At 42.9% G+C, this 20,546-nt stretch overlaps 2 protein-coding genes across 14 annotated transcripts in view; one reads left to right on the forward strand and one right to left on the reverse strand.

The window, feature by feature from the left end:
• The window catches only part of ST7L (suppression of tumorigenicity 7 like), a 136,289-nt gene that overhangs the window by 98,308 nt on the left and 17,435 nt on the right, over nucleotides 1–20,546 (forward strand). For 5 of the 8 annotated variants that reach the window (XM_014534585.1, XM_014534587.1, XM_014534589.1 and 2 more), the window contains 2 exons: nucleotides 9,447–9,595; nucleotides 13,149–13,240. In XM_014534585.1, the coding sequence (XP_014390071.1) occupies nucleotides 9,447–9,595; nucleotides 13,149–13,240 (241 nt within the window). The remainder of the gene's footprint in view (nucleotides 1–9,446; nucleotides 9,596–13,148; nucleotides 13,241–20,546) is intronic. The other 3 variants (XM_014534586.1, XM_005860001.2, XM_014534588.1) reach the window with 3 other exon arrangements.
• The window catches only part of CTTNBP2NL (CTTNBP2 N-terminal like), a 40,870-nt gene continuing 23,544 nt past the window's right edge, over nucleotides 3,221–20,546 (reverse strand). For all 6 annotated transcript variants that reach the window (XM_014534595.1, XM_005859995.2, XM_005859997.2 and 3 more), the window contains 3 exons: nucleotides 10,517–10,747; nucleotides 7,359–7,466; nucleotides 3,221–5,619 (listed from right to left, as the gene is read on the reverse strand). In XM_014534595.1, coding sequence (XP_014390081.1) covers nucleotides 4,138–5,619; nucleotides 7,359–7,466; nucleotides 10,517–10,684 — 1,758 coding nt within the window. In that variant the 5' untranslated portion in view covers nucleotides 10,685–10,747 and the 3' untranslated portion in view covers nucleotides 3,221–4,137. The remainder of the gene's footprint in view (nucleotides 5,620–7,358; nucleotides 7,467–10,516; nucleotides 10,748–20,546) is intronic.

Raw genomic sequence — 20,546 nt, forward strand, 5'->3', positions numbered from 1 at the left:
CTGGGATCAGTGAAACACAGGTAGTGGAAAGAGCAAAGCCCTGGGGGTGAAGTCCAGGCTGCCCTGTCCCTTACTAAAGCTTGCACAAATCTCCGGTCCTCAGTGACCTCACAGCACCCTTGTCAAGGTTACTAAGGCAACGTGCGTGTGAAATCATCAGCGCGGCTGGGAACCCAACTAGACACTCTTAACTCTGAAATGCCTTCTGGCAAACCAGACTCAGGAGCTTAAGACGTCTCCTTAGGTCAAAGGCAAGAACCAGCTTTTGCAAGTAAACTGGTGAGGGCTATGACGCACTATTTCTCAGGAGATGACCCACATCAACTGGTCCCTAGGCCCACCCCCAGGAATCCCATTTAGCAGCTCCCAGGTTATACTGAAGCACAAGAGAGTCTGAGAACCACGACCCTTTCTCTCTGCTTTTAGCAATGAATTGGCCATTGATGGACGAGCAGATGGCTGGATATAGGTTCTCAAGTAGTTTTATAGTAATTACATGAAAATGACTCCTGTGGGACAACGCTCATTGCCTACCTCTGACTCATGGGTAAGAATCCACATCCAGTGTTTCAAAAGATATTTGAAATTTTGTTTCAAGTACTAAGCACCAGAATCGCTCTTTATAAATCACACACACACACACACACACACACACACACACACACACACAAATTGACCAGGCAGCATTGCTGACAGGCTGTTATGGGAAACCAGATATGCCCAGTGTTTGTTGAGATGATCATTAATTGGCTTAAATGCTGGAAACTTAAGATATGTAAACATCCACACTGTTTGAACATCTTTTGTACATCAAGGGACTTTTCAAGTGCTTTTGTCTGGCTACAACTCGCATTTACTAACAAAGTAGCAGCAGCAGCAGCGCTGGACTGGGAGACAAGAGGTGCATCAGTCATTGGTAAAGTGAGAAGAGGCAGGACAAGATCAGTGTTTTGAAGTTAGGGCACGAATCATGGATGGTTTCAGGGTCTGGATCCTGTGAAATCATCAACCAAATTTGTATATATCCATTTTTTCTGGGGATAGAGTCTAGCTTTTCTTAGATTCTCAAAAGGTTCAGAGTCTCCTAATGGTTTAACAATTACAGACTGGATACTGGGAAGGCTTCCTCCAACTCTAGTTCTAAAGAAAACCAATGTTCCAGCTCCTTTTGGGGCCTAACTGGATGGGTCACTGACTTCATTTGGCTTTTTAAAGCCGTGAACGAATGCTCTCTCTACACCACTTGCTTCTTCCCGGAACAAAACAGGCCCTTGTTGGGCAACATTCTTCACTTTGTACAAACAAGACTATTTCCCCCCAGACAGTATGATTTAACTTGTTTTAATGTAGTCTGCTATAAAAATGGATGAAGATTTCTGCATGGTGCATTTGCTTTACAAATGTTAGTGACTAGTTAATGCCTGTGTTATGGGTTGCACATCATTATAATCTGTTGACCAGTAACACAGCTTTTGCAACATGGGTTAAATACCAAAACTGTGAATCATGGAACTTTTACTTAGCACACACCATCTACGGCAAACTTAAATACTAATCTATAATACCTAACTGGATTATTGGATCCATTGCAGTATTGTGCTTTTTATCTCAGAAGATAGGCAACTAGCAAAAATACACATTTCTTTTTCATTTCCCCCACCCCCATATTACACTGTAAAAGAAATACATTATTCAGTGCACTTCCTAAGAAATAAACTTCCCCATAATATCTCTCTCTATATATCTATGCCAAAATAAAGGAAGAGCACAATGCAACCTTTAAGATTACCATTTAAAGCAAGAGAGGTAATAATACTCTGGGACTATCGCCCCTCAATTTAAAAAGTTCGGCTATTTTATCATCAACACCATCATTTGGCTACGCTGGGAATGAAGCTCAGTGCATGACTGCTTTGGGAAGTTTAAGATACTCCCTTCATCACTGGTAGACTCTCTGGGGCATTAATCGTTTTTAATTGTTAAGTATTGGCCTCATCAAACCATAAGCTGTGGAGACACCGATGTGCTCCCCTTCGAGTTACACATTAATTTCCATCACCTGCCCATCAACTCATACTGGATTAAGAGGAAACAGACTTAAATGACAGCAGGTCAGGGGCTGCTGGGTAGATGTCAGCGAGAATGTATGTGAGGACACCATGTCCTGTGACGCCCATCCCTGTGGACACAATCAGATAACCACGTCGGAGCTGGGTGTGGGCAGTCTTGTTTGGAAGAGGGAGATGTTCATTATACTCTATGGACTTTGTTTCCTGTACTGGCCTACAGGTTGGAAAGTCTGGAGGCTTTGTCCTCACACACCTGCCATGATGGAAATAATTTAAGTTTCTAGAACGAAAGGGATTGCAACTCGGAAGCTGTGGGCTAAACCCAGCTGCAGAAGTGTTTAAACGGTTTTTGAATCAGTTCTTGATATTTAAAAATGAGGATGTTTCTCATGAAAATTTGGATTTCATAAAATTTGAGGAGCTGGTAACCCTGGCCCAGCATCTTGCATGGCAACAAGCTGCTGGACGGAACAGGAGGGGACCTTTAAACGGGGCTGGGGCATCCAAGGTGCTTCGGTTCCTACTGCTCCGCTCTTCCACCATGGGGTGAGTGACCCACCTCACTCATTTACACGGCCCGTTCAGTTTTGTGCCACTAGGGGTAGTTTGGCTCTGCCTTTAAAAAAATATTTTTATTGATTTCAGAGAGGAAGGGAGAAGGAGAGTTAGAAACATCAATGATGGGAGAGAATCATTGATGGGCTGCCTCCTATACGCCCCTGACTGGGCATTGAGCCCACAACTGGGCATGTGCCCTTGACTGGAATCAAACCTGGGACCCTTCAGTCCGCAGGCGGACACTCTATTCACTGAGCCAAACCGGCTAGGGCTGGCTCTGCCTTTTTATGAATCTGAAGACCTGACTTCATGTGGAATTTCCCCACCTCCTGTGGACACCATTGCTCCTTTGATTGACTGGGTTCCAGACCCATCTAGTTGCTTTGGTAGGTAATCTTAACATGCATTTCTACTCAGCCTTTATGCGATATTGCAAACTCCAAAGATATAATCACACCAATATTTATGTGTCAAACGCATGAAGGGATGTGTGTCTATACAGATATGCGATACTTCCATTTAGGCAAAAGGTAATTGGTTCCACAGACAGACACCAAGTGCTGGCAGCGTGGAGAATAAGAGTAACAGCTTGGTAAAACCTGTATGATTTTGTTTTATATTACAAAGAGCGAATTTTAAATTATTGCTTTTTGATTACAGAATAAAGATCTCATTCTGTGGCAAAACTTTTATACAGAATGAGTGACCAGTTCCTATTCAAGTAACAGCAATCGGAATCAGAAGTTCCTTACCAACAGTAGATGCCTGGAGACATTTTTCTGAATGGAGATGTGATTTCATTCTATTCAAGAATGTATGCTGGACACTGGGAGTGACGTAATTTTTCCAGAGCACAAGAAAATCAGCGCCCCAGCTACTTAACGCTCAGGAGGGCTTCTCAGGGGCTCTAAAAGCTCCGGTTGGTGGCGAGTTCACACCCACCTTAGGATCCCCACTCTACTTATGCAGCTTGTAGTATCAAAAACAGTAAAAGAAGGTTAAAAGCAGTGCTTGTTTTTAACATTCAGGATTCACAGAGGATCTAATTTTCTGCAATTAAACGAGCCATTTCGTGTTTTTGCTGCAGAATCACATTCATATGGCAGTCTTATTTCAGGCACTTTTAAAACATGTTCATCTGGAATAAAAATCTGCGTGAACCACTTCTGCATAATTCAAAATGAGTGTCGAGTGATTCTAGTCCTAAAATAGACAGCAAGTCACCACCTGCTACTCACTCAGCTCCCTCCATCACACCACCACGGTGACTGCTGCGCTTGGGATGTCTTTGAGGTGCCCTTCTAGCTTTATAGTACAAAGAGGTGCGTCATAAAAACCCAAACTACTCAGTTTCTACTTAAAAAAATACAAAAAAGTGAAAGACCCTAAATGTATTATACAGATGGTTTCAGCTACTATCAAAATAAATAACATGATCTGACTCAACGGTCTGACTCCGAGCTCTTGGACAAGATCTGATGGAATGTCAACGGTGCAGACACCTCAGGGACTAGCTGCTGGGAGGCAGAAGTATCTCAACGTCCTTGCCGTTGGCCATGGCAGCACTGGAAGAGCAGCTGCTCGCCAGGTCCTCCGCGGCGGTCCCAGAGGACCCCTGGGAGTGAGTTTTGGTCAGGGGCACGGTAGCGGAGGGAGAAGGCGTGAGGCCAGGTTTTTTGGGTGGGATGGGTGGAGGGTTTCCTCTCTCAGCTCTGGGGATGGTGGGGGACTTGATCCCTGGAGACAGGGGACTCAGAGGGCTGGACACTTTGCCTGGAGTAGGTGAGTGGCTGGTGTCACCCCTTGGGTTGGCAGCACTGGCCAGGTTTCGGTAGTCTGTGCCGAAGGGAGAGCTGTTGGGCGAGACGGGCTTGATGGGCCCCTGTTGGCTGGTGAATCTGGAGAGCACCTGAGTGACCGTGTTTCGGGCCAGCTGCTTGGCGGCGGAGTTGTCTATGAGGGTGGGGGACAGGTCCCTGGACGGAGGGCTCTGCAGACCACTGGCTTGCTGGTCCTGATCTGCCTGGGACTGGAATTTGTGCCGAGCTGCATGGAACCGCTGGTTGATCCCTACTTGGTAGGATGACTGGTAGCCGGGGCTGCTGGCTGAGGACCCCAACAGGCGCTTAGTTAGCACTGGTGATGAGCAAGGCGAGGACGTGAGGGAGGAGGACGCGGTGCTGCTGGGAGACAGTGAGCTACTGCTGGACGGCAGCTGACTCGGCACCGGGACCGGGCTCTCGATTCCCCCGGCACACCCACCATTCTCCACGGCTTTCTCATGGGCCGAGCCCACAGACTTCTCTCGTGGAGGCGTCTGGTTTTCCACGCTGCTGCCTGTAACGGACTCCTTGGTCATTTGCATCTCTGGCTCAAAATGGCCATTGGCTTTTGCATAACAGTAACTGGGAGTGGTGGGACCGGGCAGCCCAGTGGTTGCTGTCTTGGCTACGCTGCTCCCATGGGTTCTTTCTGTCTGAAAACCCTCCGTCTGGCAGAATACAGACACTAGCCTGGGAGGCTCAGTCACTGTGCCTTTAGACGTGGTCGCTGGCTTCTTTGATTGCTCATTAGAGCTACTATGCTGGTGAGAAGCTTCTAGATCCTTTACGATCTTCTTCAAACTTTCCATCTCCTCTTTCAGAGTTTTGGTCCGGTTCTCTTCTCGGTTCAGCTTTGCTCTCAGTTGTTCTCTTTCGATGTCGAACTCCGACAGCTGCTTCTCCACCCGGGCCTCCGTCTGCAGGCCCCGCCTCCGCTCGGCCGCCAGTGCTTCCTCCAGCGCACCCACCCGGCCCTTCTCCTTCTCCAGCTGCAGGCTCAGCTCCCCGGCCCGCTGGCCCTCCTCGGCCGCCTTGCTGCTGGCTTTCTTGCACTCGAGCACCAGCATGGACGAGAGCTGCTTGTGGCGGGCACGCTCCTCCTCCAGCTGGCCCGACAGCTTCTTCTGCTCTTTCTCAAACTTCTTCACTTGGGACTTTTCAAATTCCAACTAGGAAGACAGACCACCACACATCTTGATTAGAGTAAAAATACACAGAGATTCACTGAACAGGTAAACTAGAGTGCCCGGGCTAGCTCTTCTTGCACACGGGATGACATGCATGTCACGTGCCTAGGTCAGATATTTCTTTTTTTATAATATATTTTTATTGATTTCAGAGAGGGATAAGGAGAGATAGAAACATCAATGGTGAAAATCACTGATTGGCTGCCTCCTGCACTCCCCCTGCCACTGGGGATCAAGCCCACAACCTGGGCATGTGCCCTGATCGAGAATCGAACCATGACCTCCTGGTTCATAGTTGATACTCAACCACTGAACCACACCAGCTGGCTTAGACCAGATATTTCTGAAGTGTCAGGGCACAATTTAATCTCTTTGATGACTTAGGAGGCACCTCTAGTTCTTGGGAAGCCTCAGGGTTATTGGTGGGAATCTGAGCCACCATCGTGTTTCAGGTGTGGAGAGTTCAGCGGATCAGGACAGAGGACAGAGAGCACATGAAGGAGGCTGTGATGAGAGCCGCTGGAGAAGAAACCTAATGCTTCAGCAGTAACTCTTTCTGGGCTTAAACGCAGATACGAGTAGTTGCATTTAAATCATACTTTTTATACAAATGTTTTAATCATTATCCCAACCCCATTTAAAGGGAAGGGTTAAGGAACCCTTTTAGTCAGTATTTGTCAAATGTTGAGACCCATTCATGGATGGGGAAACCAATTGAGTAAGTCATAACCAGAACTTTTAAAAGATAAAATAGAAGAGAAAATATCCATGTGTATTTTAAGGATTATGTATGATTTCATGATGTTTTTGTTTCAGGCCTGTGTGTATATAACTGGGCTGTGATGTAAAATGTTTCGCCCTGGCCAGTTGCTCAATGGTTAGAGTGTCAACCCATGGACCAAAGGGTCTCGGGTTTGATTCCCAGCCAAGGGCATGTACTTCGGTTGCAGGTTCGATCCCAGTTGGGGCCCATGTGGGAGGAACTAGTCGATGTGTCTCTTTAACATTGATATTTCTCTCTCTCTTCCCCTTCTCCCTTCCTTGCACTCTCTCTCTAAAGACCAATGGGAAAAAAAATATCCTCCAGTAAGGATTTAAAAAAAAATCACAAATAAAATGTGTTTCTACTGGGAGTCCTAATTCAGAAAAAGTCAGTGTTTGACATTAGTGTTCCCCAAAGTGCATTCTAGGGAACAACAGCCTCACAGTCAGTGATCTATATCAAGAAAAGAGTTTATGAAAACACAGATGCTCGACACAGAATACCCTGTCTTTTTCCTGCAGACTCAGTGTGCATTGGCATACTAGAGGGTCTGAGAAATTGAAGTTAGAAACCTGCTTAACTTTGTTTAATCCAGTCATTCCCGGACTTGTTTGTCTACAAGGCCCTTTTTCTTTTTCTTTTTTAATATATATTTTATTGATTTTTTACAGAGAGGAAGGGAGAGAGATAGAGAGTTAGAAACATCGATGAGAGAGAAACATCGATCAGCTGCCTCCTGCACACCTCCTACTGGGGATATGCCCACAACCAAGGTACATGCCCTTGACCAGAATCGAACCTGGGACCTTTCAGTCCGCAGGCCGACGCTCTAACCACTGAGCCAAACCAGTCAGGGCAAGGTCCTTTTTCTTGAGCAACACCAATTTACACCTGGCCGAACCGTCTCTGAGAAATGCTATTCCCGGCAGATGCTGCGCGAAGCCCTCCACCGAATTACCTGTTGGGTCAGCCTCTCTCTCTCCTTCTCCAGCATGTAGGTGACGTCATCTCCCTCTGCTGTGTCCTGGGCGTGCCTTTGCCTTTCCTCCTCAAGGTCTAGGATCACCTTTAAAGAATTAAAAAAAGTCATTTCCAAATATCAAGGGATCACACTTATAATACAATGAATACTAGTGCCTATCCAGTGAAGCACCTAAGACAGTCCAGAGTCAGACAGACAGCCCCAGTCAGGGCGACCGAGGAGCACAGTGACGTCAGCAGACAAGGAATTTAAATGACACGTGGAAGAGAGAGAGGCGGGAGGAGGGTAACTACTTTAGAATGGCGAGGAAGCTGCTTTGCCTAAGGAGCCTGGAGGGGGCGGGGACTGCAGAGGAGAGGGGTGATGTCGGACAGAAAATAAGGGGCCTGCCTCAGAGTCTGTATTTCCCAGAACAGTTCTTTGTGCCTCACCTTTATTCTGAGACATAGAATGTTGGCAGCCAGGCATCTGCTGCCAGGCCTGAGCCAGGGTTTATCCTCTGAGACACAGAATGGACAGGCTCAGGGCTCGGGAAGAGCAGATGTGACGGAGAATGGGGTGAGGAAAGGGGGTTATGTTTGTTTGGGGAAGGTGGTAAGTAAGGGTGGAGAGAAAAGGGAGGTGGGGTGTAAGATAATGAACTCCACATCTATAATAAAAGGAAGTAAGGAAGTGTCTAAAACTGATAAAGTGAAGAGCCGTATATTATTTAGAAATATGGAAGTTACCTACCAAAATAAGTGGTTATTAGAAAAAGTGGCAGTCTGAATGTTGAGGAGCAGGACTGGGAAGAGGTGGACTAGGGAATCTATTTCATAATAAGCAGAGTAACCATGTAATTCACTGCTCAAACAGCGCTTCTCAGAGTCAAAGGGGGCATGCCAAGGTGATGGGCAGAAAATGGACTCCCTCGGGCAAACTGGGACTATAAGCACCCTCATTAGAAGCCTCTAGGTCAGCGGCTCTCAACCTGTGGGTCGTGACCCCTTTGGGGGTCGAACAACCCTTTCACAGGGGTCACCTAAGACCATCGGAAAACACATATATAGTTACATAGTTTTTGTGATTAATCACTATGCTTTAATTATGTTCAATTTGTAACAATGAAAATACATCCTGCATATCAGATATTTACATTTTGATTCATAACAGTAGCAAAATTACAGTTATGAAGTAGCAACGAAAATAATTTTATGGTTGGGGGTCAGCACAACATGAGGAACTGTATTAAAGGGTCGCAGCATTAGGAAGGTTGAGAACCACTGCTCTAGGTACTACATGATGTCCAACAAATTCAGTGTTCTACTCTGATAAAACACATAAGATTAGATAGGCAATTGGTTTAAAATAGATAACATTCAAAGACTCTTACACTGAAATACAGTCTTAAGGAATTTGGAATTATTTCTAACCTCTTCCTTTCCCTAATCACCCAGAGCCACAAGTCACCCCTATACTAAGTACCCCTTCTGTGGGCTTGAAAGCCAGCCAGGCATTCAGCGTCAGTTACTTCCTGTCTGAAGTGGGAAAAGGCCTGCCTCCCAAACAAGGATGCTGTGAGATTTTCTTAGAGGATTATGTATCTCTAAACAACCGCCCCCCCCCAACAGACAGACAGACACACACACACACACACACACACACACACACACACACACACACTTTAAAGCAGAGGTAGGGAAACTCTTTTCTGCTAAGGCCATTTGGATATTTATAATACCATTGATTTAATATAATTCACTTAATATAACTTTATGTTGCTATGAAAAAAGCTCCTAGATTTATTGAATTTCGTGTCCTGCCTGTGGTTGCTTTGGCTGGGCCAGACCAAATGATTTCTTGTGCCTTATATGCGGGCGAATGTTCCCCACCCCTGCTTTAGAGCAACTAACTCAAACCCATCGACACCTTTTAAGTTGGGGCATAAATGTCTTCAGGTTATTTCAGTAGACCAGAGGTTAAACTTTCCTGGGTCTTGGACAACTGAGAATTCAATGAAAGATATGGGGAAGTTTTCATTTTCTATGAGAATGCATAAGCTTTTGGCATTCTGTGTATTTTTAGGGGGACCATGAACCATCTGAGGCCCATCCATCGTTGAGAACCCTCACTCTGGCCTTTCATTTGGACTCTGAAGGGGCAGAAAACCCATGGGCGAGACCTGAGTCTAAGCAATTTGTCACGTGTTTTAAGCAGATGGCTCCTGAATGCAGGTAACCATAAAAGTAAGCTAAGGTCCAGCAAGCTGCAGCTGCTAACTCAGTTTTTCAGAATAAGTTGCTTCCTATTAATTGCACGGATGTCCTCCCTGTTGGTATAAATCTAAACCAATGGTTAAAAAAAATGCAGATTCTAGCCAAGCATGTTTTACAGGCCACATCTGAGCAGTAAATGACAAGAATGGGAATAACATCATAAGCACTCGAATTCCAATGAGATGAGGAAAGCACAGGTTTGCCTTCCGAACTAGGGCTATAGGCCTACACACACACACACACACACACACACACACACACACACACACACACACACACACACACACACACACACACACACACACTCACACACACACACACACACACATACACGCACACACACTTTCTTACTAGGGTAGAACAGTTTTAAGGTAAACAACCCTAGGTACTGTTTATGGTTTCATGAGAAATAAAATGCAATGAAACTCAACACTAGAAATAAATGAAAATAATTTAATGGCTTATAGTAAGGTAAATTCTCTCTCGCTTGCTCATTCCCCAAATACCTGTTAATCTTTCTATTTATCACATAAGTAAGCAAACAGGATGCTCCGTTCAGCTACAAGCTTGGTTACACCCCAGTTTGTTGCCAAAGTTTGAATGATCGAGAGCTGAAAAAACATGCCAAGTGTTTGGAGTGCCCTAGCAAGAAGGAATGCTGTCTTGGACGTGTCTGGCACACTCCCCAAACTTAACATGTGCAACAGCCTGGTTTTCCTTCCTACCTCCTGGCTCCACGGTGAGCTAAGGGGCTTTCTGAGACCTGGGGAACCTCCGGTTGAATTACTGTGAGAACTGGCAGCTGACACGCAGTATCAGGCATTATTGATACAGTCTCCCCAAGAGCTTACGCAGCCCACGTCACCCGGGCGAGCCCACCTTGCGGTGCCTGCTCTCGGCAGCAGCCAGCTGGGACAGCATCCGTTCCTGCATGTTCTTACACTGCTTCATCACCACCTTGAGAATCGACAGTGGGTTTGTGCAGACCGGCTGCTTTTCGCCATCGTTTTTCTCCTTCAGTGTTTCAAAGTCTCTCTGTAGAGCCATTAAAGGATCGCTGATGTTATATTTTCCATAGCGTTCTTCAATGAAAGTATCTCTGTGTTGTGCCTGGGAAGAGAAAACATTGCATTTTGCTTTTTAAAATTACTGAGGAAAGGGATTTGCTAGTAGTTATACATGAAAGGTGACGGGTTAGTATGAAGAGAACCTGTTGGCTCCAGATCCGATGGAGCCATCTACATGTAGAAATGACATCAGAATGGGGGCACAGTATGATATTAATGAGAACAAATACTTTTACAGAGCTAACTACGTATTAGACGTGATCTAAGCATTTATATTAACATTAACTTATTTAAGTTTTACAACCCTCTTAGGTAGTGACATCATCTCCACTTTGCAGCTGAGAAAACTATTAGGAGAGGTCAGGTAACCTGGTCCAGGTTACTTATCTAGCAAGTGGTCAGACTGGAATTTAACCCCACGCACCTGGCTCTAAAGTTTGTGTCCTTAACCTCCACACTCATGGCTTCTGCTTGTGAGGCTTATATCCCCCACAGGCGAATCTGGTCTTTTCTGAGTTATAGCACTTGTATTTCTAAAATATGCTAAGCATGAAATTTTGTGAGTTTACATATCTGGAGACCTATCAAGGTGGCTGTAGATAAGTAAAGCATGCTAAAAATGTTCTTGAATTATAATCTAGGACTATCTGTGATTTTTACATACAGAACTTCACTCAGTTGGTGGGTCAAGAGGGCAGAGGCACTTACAACCATAGGTGCAGACAAATCCCTTCTACCTGCTGCCAAATTCCACTCCCTCTTCTAGTCTCTGCTCAGCTGCTACCTTCCACCCCCATCCGCCCCCTTCGGGGGTGGTGAGCTCTGAGGATGAGAGGTCAGCAGGGAATGCAGGCTGGTGTCCAGTCGGGTCTAAGGGTCAGGAAGGGAGTGGAAAGATATTCTCAGGCTTCCGCTTCTCTGCTCTCTGCTAGGAAGGACTGAAGTCCTGCGTAGGAGCAGCATATAGTATGTGCCGGCAGACAGAGTGACACTAGCAATTACTTTACTCCAGACATTAAAAGTTTCCCAAGACATTTTACAAAAAGTGTTAATATAGCACTGAGAAAACTTTCTCAAAAACCACAGCAAAGTACCATATAATGTAAGCTTTCAAATGAAATCTAGTTAAGAAAATTACTGTCACGTATCAATTTAAAAATTATTTCATCAGGGGCTATATTTTCTTATAACCACCATCCACAAATAGGAACCCATTTGAAAGAGGAATTCACAATTCAATGGCTATGCTTACAACAAACAAACAAAAAAGAAACCCTAAATAAAATAAAGCATGGGGCTTCTTTAACACAGAAGTATGTTTCAGTGCTGAAAATCTGATGCTTCCTTTTCCCTTAAACTGTTCAAGTTCAAGACCCAGGAATCACACACAGCCTATGCTACTCACTTGTGTTGGTATCAGGTGGCAGGTGTTCAGTGCAGTTAGAAGCACTGGGTTTTACTTCTGTCTTGGCAAAAAGATGACATTATTGGAGTCTCTGGATAAGATCTGTATACTGTAAGTAGGAAAAGGGAACTCCATTTGTTCCTGATAGCCATCTTCTTTGCTCTGCTGTGTGTGCGCGTATGCGTATGTGCATGTGAATTAAACAGGGGAGGGACCTGATTTTTTTCCAGTTCCAAATAAAAAAGGAAATTTTCAGTAAAATTTCAAAATAAGCTCTAGTCCATTCAGAATGGAGAAAGACAAGACCAATTCCTGAACTGCCTATTTTTATTTATTATTATTATACTGCAAAATCATGGTGAGAGTAAAACAAAAAAGCTAATTTTCAGTTACATTTTGTTTAAAAACATTTTAAGGGCACACATTTAAAAAAATGTTTTATTTTTTAATTGATTTTAGGAAGAGAGGGAGAGAGAGAGAGAGAGAGAGAGAGAGAGAGAGAGAGAGAAATTTCGATGAGAGAGAGAGAGAGAAACATCTATCAGTTGCTTCTTGCACTGTCCCTGACGGGGGATCGAATCCACAGCCTGGGTGTGTGCCCTGCGACCTTTCAGTGTAGGGGACGACACTCCAACTAACTGAGCCACATTGGCCAGGGTTTCAGTCAAACAACATGGGACTCATCAGCGTTTTCCTTCCACCAAGAACACTTGTTTCTTTATTTTCAAGTATAAAAAGATGAGATTGATAACCAAGGATTTAAGGAAAGTATCGATTTACAGCTATTCATGTCCGAAGGCAAATCCATGGTTAGAAAAATACTTGGACAAAGGAAGTAAGAGGGAAAAAAAACTCTTTAAGAGGTTGAAATTCCACTTTTCCGTCACCCTTTTTATTCATGGTTACCATTTCTGTCTGATTAGCGATGGCAAAGGAATCAAAGGAATGATTACTGGTACTGACACTGGTTTCATAGGGCAACCCCTCCCTGCAAAGAAACCTTGTAAACCTGCGTGTTTTGTGACCTTTTCCTTGTCAGAACACCATGGAGAAGAGGGATGAGAGCAGGAGCTGGGGGACAGCTCATGACCTTGACATTAGATCTGCTGAGAAGCCGTCTCTCAGGTTTGAGTAAGTAGTTAACTAATCCTTAAAAATATGACTTTTTAAAGCCCGCACTGTTATTATCCTGTATAATTAATAAGCACCACCGAGCTACGAGTAATGGACAAGGAGCCTGTTTGGTGAGCCTCAGACTTCTGAGAACAGTTGTTAAGCTGTCTGTTTTCTCTTGAAGTTTCACAGTAATTCCATAACCACTTGCATAGTAATTACAAGTTGTACAAAATTGGTGGCTTTGCACATAAATGAAAAGAATCTGCGGAATAATTTTAAAAAGGCTCCTTGTCACAAAACTCTTCATTTAAATACATTCTCATATGGGAACAGTGAATTTGAGGCCTATATTTATTATACCAAACACTGGATTGGAAAATGGGAGACAGAATATAGTATTTTTCAGTCAATTTAATGCCTCAATCAGGCGAATTGTATGGATGACAGGTTTACTAGTAATAGCACAACTAATAACAATGACAATAATAAAAAATAGATGTTAAGATTTGAAGAATGAAAGAAGAGCTTTAGTGGAGGTGTGTATTGGTCATCTATTCCTGCATAACAATGACCCCAAAACTTAGCAGCTTAAACAGTAAACACTGTTTTTATTTCATAGTTTCTGAAGGTCAGGAACCTGGGAGGGGCTGGGCTGGGTGGTTCTGGCTGTGTCTCAGGAGGTTGCAGTCAAGCTGTTGGCCAGCACTACCTCATCAGGTGGGCTGGGGCTGGTGGGTCCATTTCCAAGCTTACTCACATGGCTGTAGGCACAGGCCTTGGTTCCTCGCATGTGCTGCTTCCCACAGCGCAAGTGATGCGAGAGACAGACAGACAGACACATCAAGATGGAAGTCCCAGTGTCGTTTATAACAATCTTAAAGTGATATCCCATCACTTCTGATGTATTCATCGGTCACACAGACCGACCCTGGTAAATGTGAGAGGACCCATATATAAAGGTGGGACTATTAGGAGGTGGGGTCACTGGGGGCCAACTTGGAGGCTGGCTGCCACAAGGTGAGTGACTCAATATGCTTCTATCTATCTATCTATCTATCTATCTATCTATCTATCTATCTATCATCTAAATATATTTTTATCGATTTCAGAGAGGAAGGGAGAGGGAGATAGAAACATCAATGATGAGAGAGAATCATTGATTGGCTTCCTCCTGCACGCCTCACATTGGGGATGGAGCCTGCAACCTGGGCATGCGCTCTAACAGGGAATCGAATCATGACCTCCACTGAGCCACATTGGCTGGGCCATGCTACCACTATTTATATCTCAGGTGAAAATTTAAGAAAAACTGTCAAGGTTGAGGTTTAATACTTTAATGGTATTTCAGCTATTTTATAAAAAATATATAAATGATCTTGATTTGCCTTTTGGGGGGAGGAATTCAGTAATACAGCTGAAACGAATCAATTTCTTGTAATTTCATTATTTTCATTTCAACAATAACATACACTTTAATTGCACAGAAATTCCTACATTGTCAGAAAACATAATGCTCTGTAATTTCAGACAACAGGAAAATAATCGGCTGGTTAGACAGATTCAATTATACAGGATATTACTACAGCAGACAAGGCATACTAGTCATCTATACTCATTTATTTTTACTGTCCCAGGCTGAATGAAACACCACTACTGAGAGCTTAACATAAGCCACACAATACCCAGAGCGTCTGTCATGCTTGCTCTCCAAAACTTTCAGCTTTTATGACCAACTTCAAAAAGACACATGAAGCAGTCACCTCCTCTCTCCTTCCCAATATTATCTATACTCTTATAGAAAATTAACCTCTTACTTTTTTTAAAAGTAAAAATTTTAAAGAATTATTTATTGATTTTGAGAGAAAGAGAGAGAGATTTGTTGTTCCACTTATTTATGCTGTTCCACTTATGCATTCATTGGTTGATTCTTGCATATGCCCTGATCGGGGATCGAATCTGCAGCCTTGGAGTATTGGGATGACACTCTAACCAACTGGGTCCATGTGGTCAATTCGTATTTATCTCTTGCATTGATTGAACATTTCCCATTTATCTTTTTCCTTCCTGCCTAAATTGTAAGCAACCTGAAAAGCACTTGTCACACCTCTTTCTTCCTCCTGTATCCTGTATTATGTCTGAAGCCCGAGACACTTAGTTGATATTTACTTTTCGGTCTTTTTCCTGATGTCTCAGCCTCTCCTTACTCTCATCTTTTTTGTGAGGTCAATATTTTATTATGCTATTAGTAAAATCTATGGTTTACTTGTATAATCATTTAAGGTAACAGCAATTCATACATTCAGCAAACTGACTCTGGATAGAATGCACTTCAAAGATTACTTCTGGAGTCAGTTGGCATCCACAGATATTTATAAAAGCAATTATTTACATAAGGAGGGATGATCATTTATTAGTATTTGACTCAAGTGCACTAAATTCTTTGGAAGTTTAGTACAAATAGCTTCAGGGGGGTACTTCTAGCTGGTGAGCTGCTTGTTGATAGAAAAAGAACATGGGTAAACAGCATAATGTAGCTGCGTCAACATTCAAATTCCAGAGTCCTATGAAAGTTTCTGGTAAAATGGAAATAAATGTGTGAAGGTTTTGGGGGGCTATTCCTATACATGTGGTTAAAGCAAATTATTTATATTTTCTGGCCTGAGTCTACAACTTCTTCAGGTGAGGAAAAAATGTGTGAAGGGATTCAACTAGTCCTGAATAAATAAATGCTCTGAACATAAATCAAGGATTTTAAGTATAATTTTAAATGATACATTAGATCCTAATCCCTCTTGTTCAGGAGATCATATATCTCTTAAAATGAGAGTTGACACCTGCCTTGAAACATACACAAAAAACAGGGATGGATCACAGACCTGCGGATAAAATAGGAATGGCTAAAAAGCACATGGCAGAGTGCTCACCTCACTGGTGACAGGGAGGTATAAATTAAAACAGTAATAAGACACGAGAAAAGCTAAAATCTAAAGGTTGACAACATCAAATGTTGGAGAGCATATGGAACAACTAGAACACTCACACAGTGCTGGTGGGAGTATAAATGGTGTAACTACGTTGGAAATTAATCTGGAAGTTTCTCATAAAGTTAGAAAAATGCCTTTCTGAAATTCCACCTCTAAGTATTTATCCCAAAGAAATGAAAACATATATTCACAAAAAGACTTTTACACAATTATCCGTAGCAGCTTTACTCATACTAGTTCCAATGGAAACAATTAAATATCAATCAATAGAACAAATGTGATGCATTCATACAATAGAATACTATTCAGCAATGAAAAGGAATGAGTTACTGATGAACTTGAAAACAATAATGATGAACCTTAAAATTATTATACCGAACAAGACAAAACCAAAAAGCCAGATATAAAAGAATACATTCTGTGTGATTGTGTCCTAACAGGCAAAACTAATCAATGGTGAAAAAATCAGAATAGTGGTTGCCTCTGGGGCTAGGGAGACAACTGACTAGGAAGGGGCACAGGATTACTTTTTGGTATGATGAGAATGAGAATGTTTCTGTCTTTATAGGGGTGTAGGTCAAATGGATGTATGCATTTGTCAAAGTTTATTAAACTGACCACTTAAGATCTGTACATTACTCCAGCGGTCGCCAATCTTTTGGACCTCATGGACCACTGGTTGGCGACCGCTGCATTACGCTGTATCTAAATTATATCTCTAGTTAAAAACTATAAAAATACATAGTAAGCACTAATGGGAAAATTAAGTTATATGTAATATAAGCTATATGTAATATATATATATTCCAGAAACATGGGAAGTTCAAACCAAAATTATTTTAGTCATGATAAGAACAGCAGAAACAACACAGGAGGCACCGACAGTGGAGCGCGTATTGCCTGTCAATCAGAGTACCCGACTGTTACGCCTCTAATCTAACCTAACCTACAGTATTCCCTGGAGGTAGGCATCACTCTATCTGCATGTCATAGAAGAAACTGAACATTAACTTGTGGCTTTCCCAAGGTTACAAAGCCAGTTAGTTAAGTGGAGAACAGTAAATGGTATATAGTAAGTACTGAATATGTTAGCTGAATGAGCAATACATAGACAGGTATTCCCCCAGGACTCTGTAGGAATGAACTTCAATTTAGTTCATCTCAATCAGTAGGTTAAAAATGAAATAGAAAACATCGCAGAGCACTGAAAAAAGACCTTTCGAGAAAGACTTCTTTTGGCACAAGATACAGGGGTGTGTGTGTGTGTGTGTCCCTTGGGTTACAATATAAGGTCTATTTTTCATGGTGTCCCTGTCAAATAAGTTTGAAAAACACTAGAATAGAATGAAGAACCCAAAAGTCTGACTCCTGAATCTATGAGTTTAAACAGTTTAAGCTATAATAAATATGTAAAAACTAAAAGTAACAAAGAATCAGTATAATTATTTTATTTTCAACTAACTAATGTGATAAAAGTCTACCAACCAGAACTTCAGCCTGATATCAAATATACAAAACACAACAAACAAACAAAACTCTGTGTTATTAGGGTTAGATAGCACTGCTGAAGTCGGGGAATTTTCTGGACTATGGGTGCTTCACAGGGCATGTGCTTTGGATGCTTTCATTGAACACTTACTCTGCTGGGGACCAAATATGCTAAATGATGTAGGCGATGATCTGGGGACACAGATCTGACTAAAGTAAGATTTCATCCTCTGCTTTTAAGGAGCTGACAATTTGCCAGACAAGTTTAAGACCTAACGGCAGAAATAAACAAGTTGCCTTTGCTTGTTAAATGTTTTCTAAACAATATCATTAATGTTTAAAGGAACACCAAGTACAGTTTGTTTGGTCAGAACTTTCTAAGGCTCAGACCTTACACTTACAAGGAAAGGGAAGGAAAAGGCCAGCCCTGGAAGTGGGCGGGTTCTGGCAGATAAATGGGACTATCAGCGATTTAATGAATAACAGGAAACACCATGAGGTTGAGAGGGCACACAACCCCAAACCGGCTCTGAAGTATATATAGAGACCCAGCCTGCAGACTAACTGTGTGTGATACTGGAAGTAACTGTGACCTTGAAAAACCTCATTCACGAATGATGTGCGCAGGCTCTTCTGCTCACTGTGTGGTAACTGCAGAAACTAACTCCAAGATTAAACTATTGAAGAAGAGATCACTAAATAAAATGGGAAAGGACATCTTCCTCTTTCAGGGGATTCTAGGAAGGAGATGTGTAATTGTGGGGTGGGTCTGAACTCTCAAACGTCTTTCAAGCAAGATTTTTCCATTACAAACACAGCCTGCTATTACGAAGACACATGGCAGGAAACCAGATGCTCAAATGTAAGATCCTGGGAATGGGGTCCCTAGCTTGGCTGAGGAGGAGAAGTTCACATTGAGAAGTTTATTGAGTAAGCAGGAGTAAGAAGTTAGTGGGGTAGAGGAGGGTGCGGGGCTATGTGGAGACGGGGTAGAATGAATAGAGAGGACCCGCGTGGCTCAGCTGGTGCGGCTCAGTGGTTGAGCATCGACCCATGAATCAGAAGGTCACGGTTTGGTTCCTGGTCAGGGCAAATGCCTGAGTTTCTAACTTGATCCCCAGTGTGGGGGGTGCAGAAGGCAGCTGATCAATGGTTCTCTCTCATCATTGATGCTTCTATCTCTCCTCTCTGAAATCAATAATTGTCTGATATCAGTTACTTGCTATACACCGTTTTATCACATCACCTTTCACATTACAAATGGTGACATTTAGGGGTTCAAGGTGCCAGAAGAATAAGCAAATTTCTCATGTAAGGGACATGCCTTTGAGGAAAGAAAGGAGGCGTTCTGCTTGTAAAGTGCTACCTACTGAGAGCACACAACGCGCTCTGCAGCTGGGGAAGGTTCACGAGATGACAGCAGTGGGGGGTTTCACTGCATTCATTCAGCCCGAAACTAAAACAAATAGAAAAGGGAAACAGCTTATTCCTGTTCCTTTGACTTCCTCCTATTGTGTCTCTCTTGCATGTGTTAGCCTTGTGATGTGGGATTAATCAGAAGTTATTTCTAGTTGCCCCTAGGAAAAAAAACAAAAAGGGAGACAACATGCAATGGGCAAGCTGATTCTAAAATTTATATGGAAACACCAAGGACCACGAACAACCAAAACAACTTTAAAAACAACACAACTTTCCCTGGCCGGCTCAGTTTATTAGAGGGTTGTCCCCAAACACCAAGGCCAGGTTGCCCTGATCCCCCGTCAGGGCACACACAAGAACCAACCAATCAATGCATAAATAAGCAGAACAACAAATCAATGTTTCTCTCAAATCGATAAATTTAAAACAACACAAGTTGGAGGCTTAACACTACCTGATTAAGACTTACTATAAGGCCACAGTAATTAGGATATTGCGGTAGACAAATAGATCAATGGAACAGAACAGTGATTCCAAAAATAAACCCACAAACATGAGACACTGATTGTGCCAACGGTGCCACGGCTGTTCCATAGAGGAAGACAGTCTTTTCAACAAATGGTGCTAGAACAATCGGATATCCATATGCAAAAAGTAAATAAATAAGAGGATTTTAATCCACATGTACCATGTAACAAAATTCATGGAAGCTGATCATAGACTGAAGTATAAAAGTAAAAGCTATAAAATTATAGAAGATAACAGGAGAAAACCTTTCTGACCTTGGTTTAGGTAAAGATTTCTTACACCTGATACTAAAAGCAAAATCCAAAAAAGAAATATTGATAAATTGGACTTCATTAAAGGGAAAACCTTATGCTTTTCAAAAAGATACAGTTGAGAATGAAAGGACAAGCCACAGACTGGGAGGAAAGGCATATATCTAATGAAGAACGTGCATTCAGATATAGAAGACATGCTTAAATCTTAATGAGACAACAAGTGAATCAATTTAAAAAATGGGCAAAAGATTTGAACAAATACTTCAGCAAAAAGGACAACACAGATGGCAAAGAAGTACATGAAAAGATGCTCAACATCTTTAGTAGGGAACTGCAAATTAAAACTGCAATGAAATATTATATAACTACTAGAGGCCTGGTGCACAAGTTCATGCACCAGTGGGGTCCCTTGCACCAGTGTATGATTGGGGCCGGGCAGGGTCCGCAGGAGGGCTCCAGGGCATGTCCGGCCCGTCTTGCCCAGTCCCAATCGGCTGGACCCCAGCAGCAAGCTAAGCTACCAGTCGGAGCATCTGCCCCCTGGTAGTCAGTGCGCATCATAGCTACCAGTCAAATGGTTGTTTGGGCTTTTATATATATAGACTAGAGGCCTGGTGCATGAAATTCCTGCACTGGGGGGGTGGTCCC

This window comes from Myotis brandtii, unplaced genomic scaffold, assembly GCF_000412655.1.
Source record: "Myotis brandtii unplaced genomic scaffold, ASM41265v1 scaffold131, whole genome shotgun sequence".
NCBI lineage: Eukaryota > Metazoa > Chordata > Mammalia > Chiroptera > Vespertilionidae > Myotis > Myotis brandtii.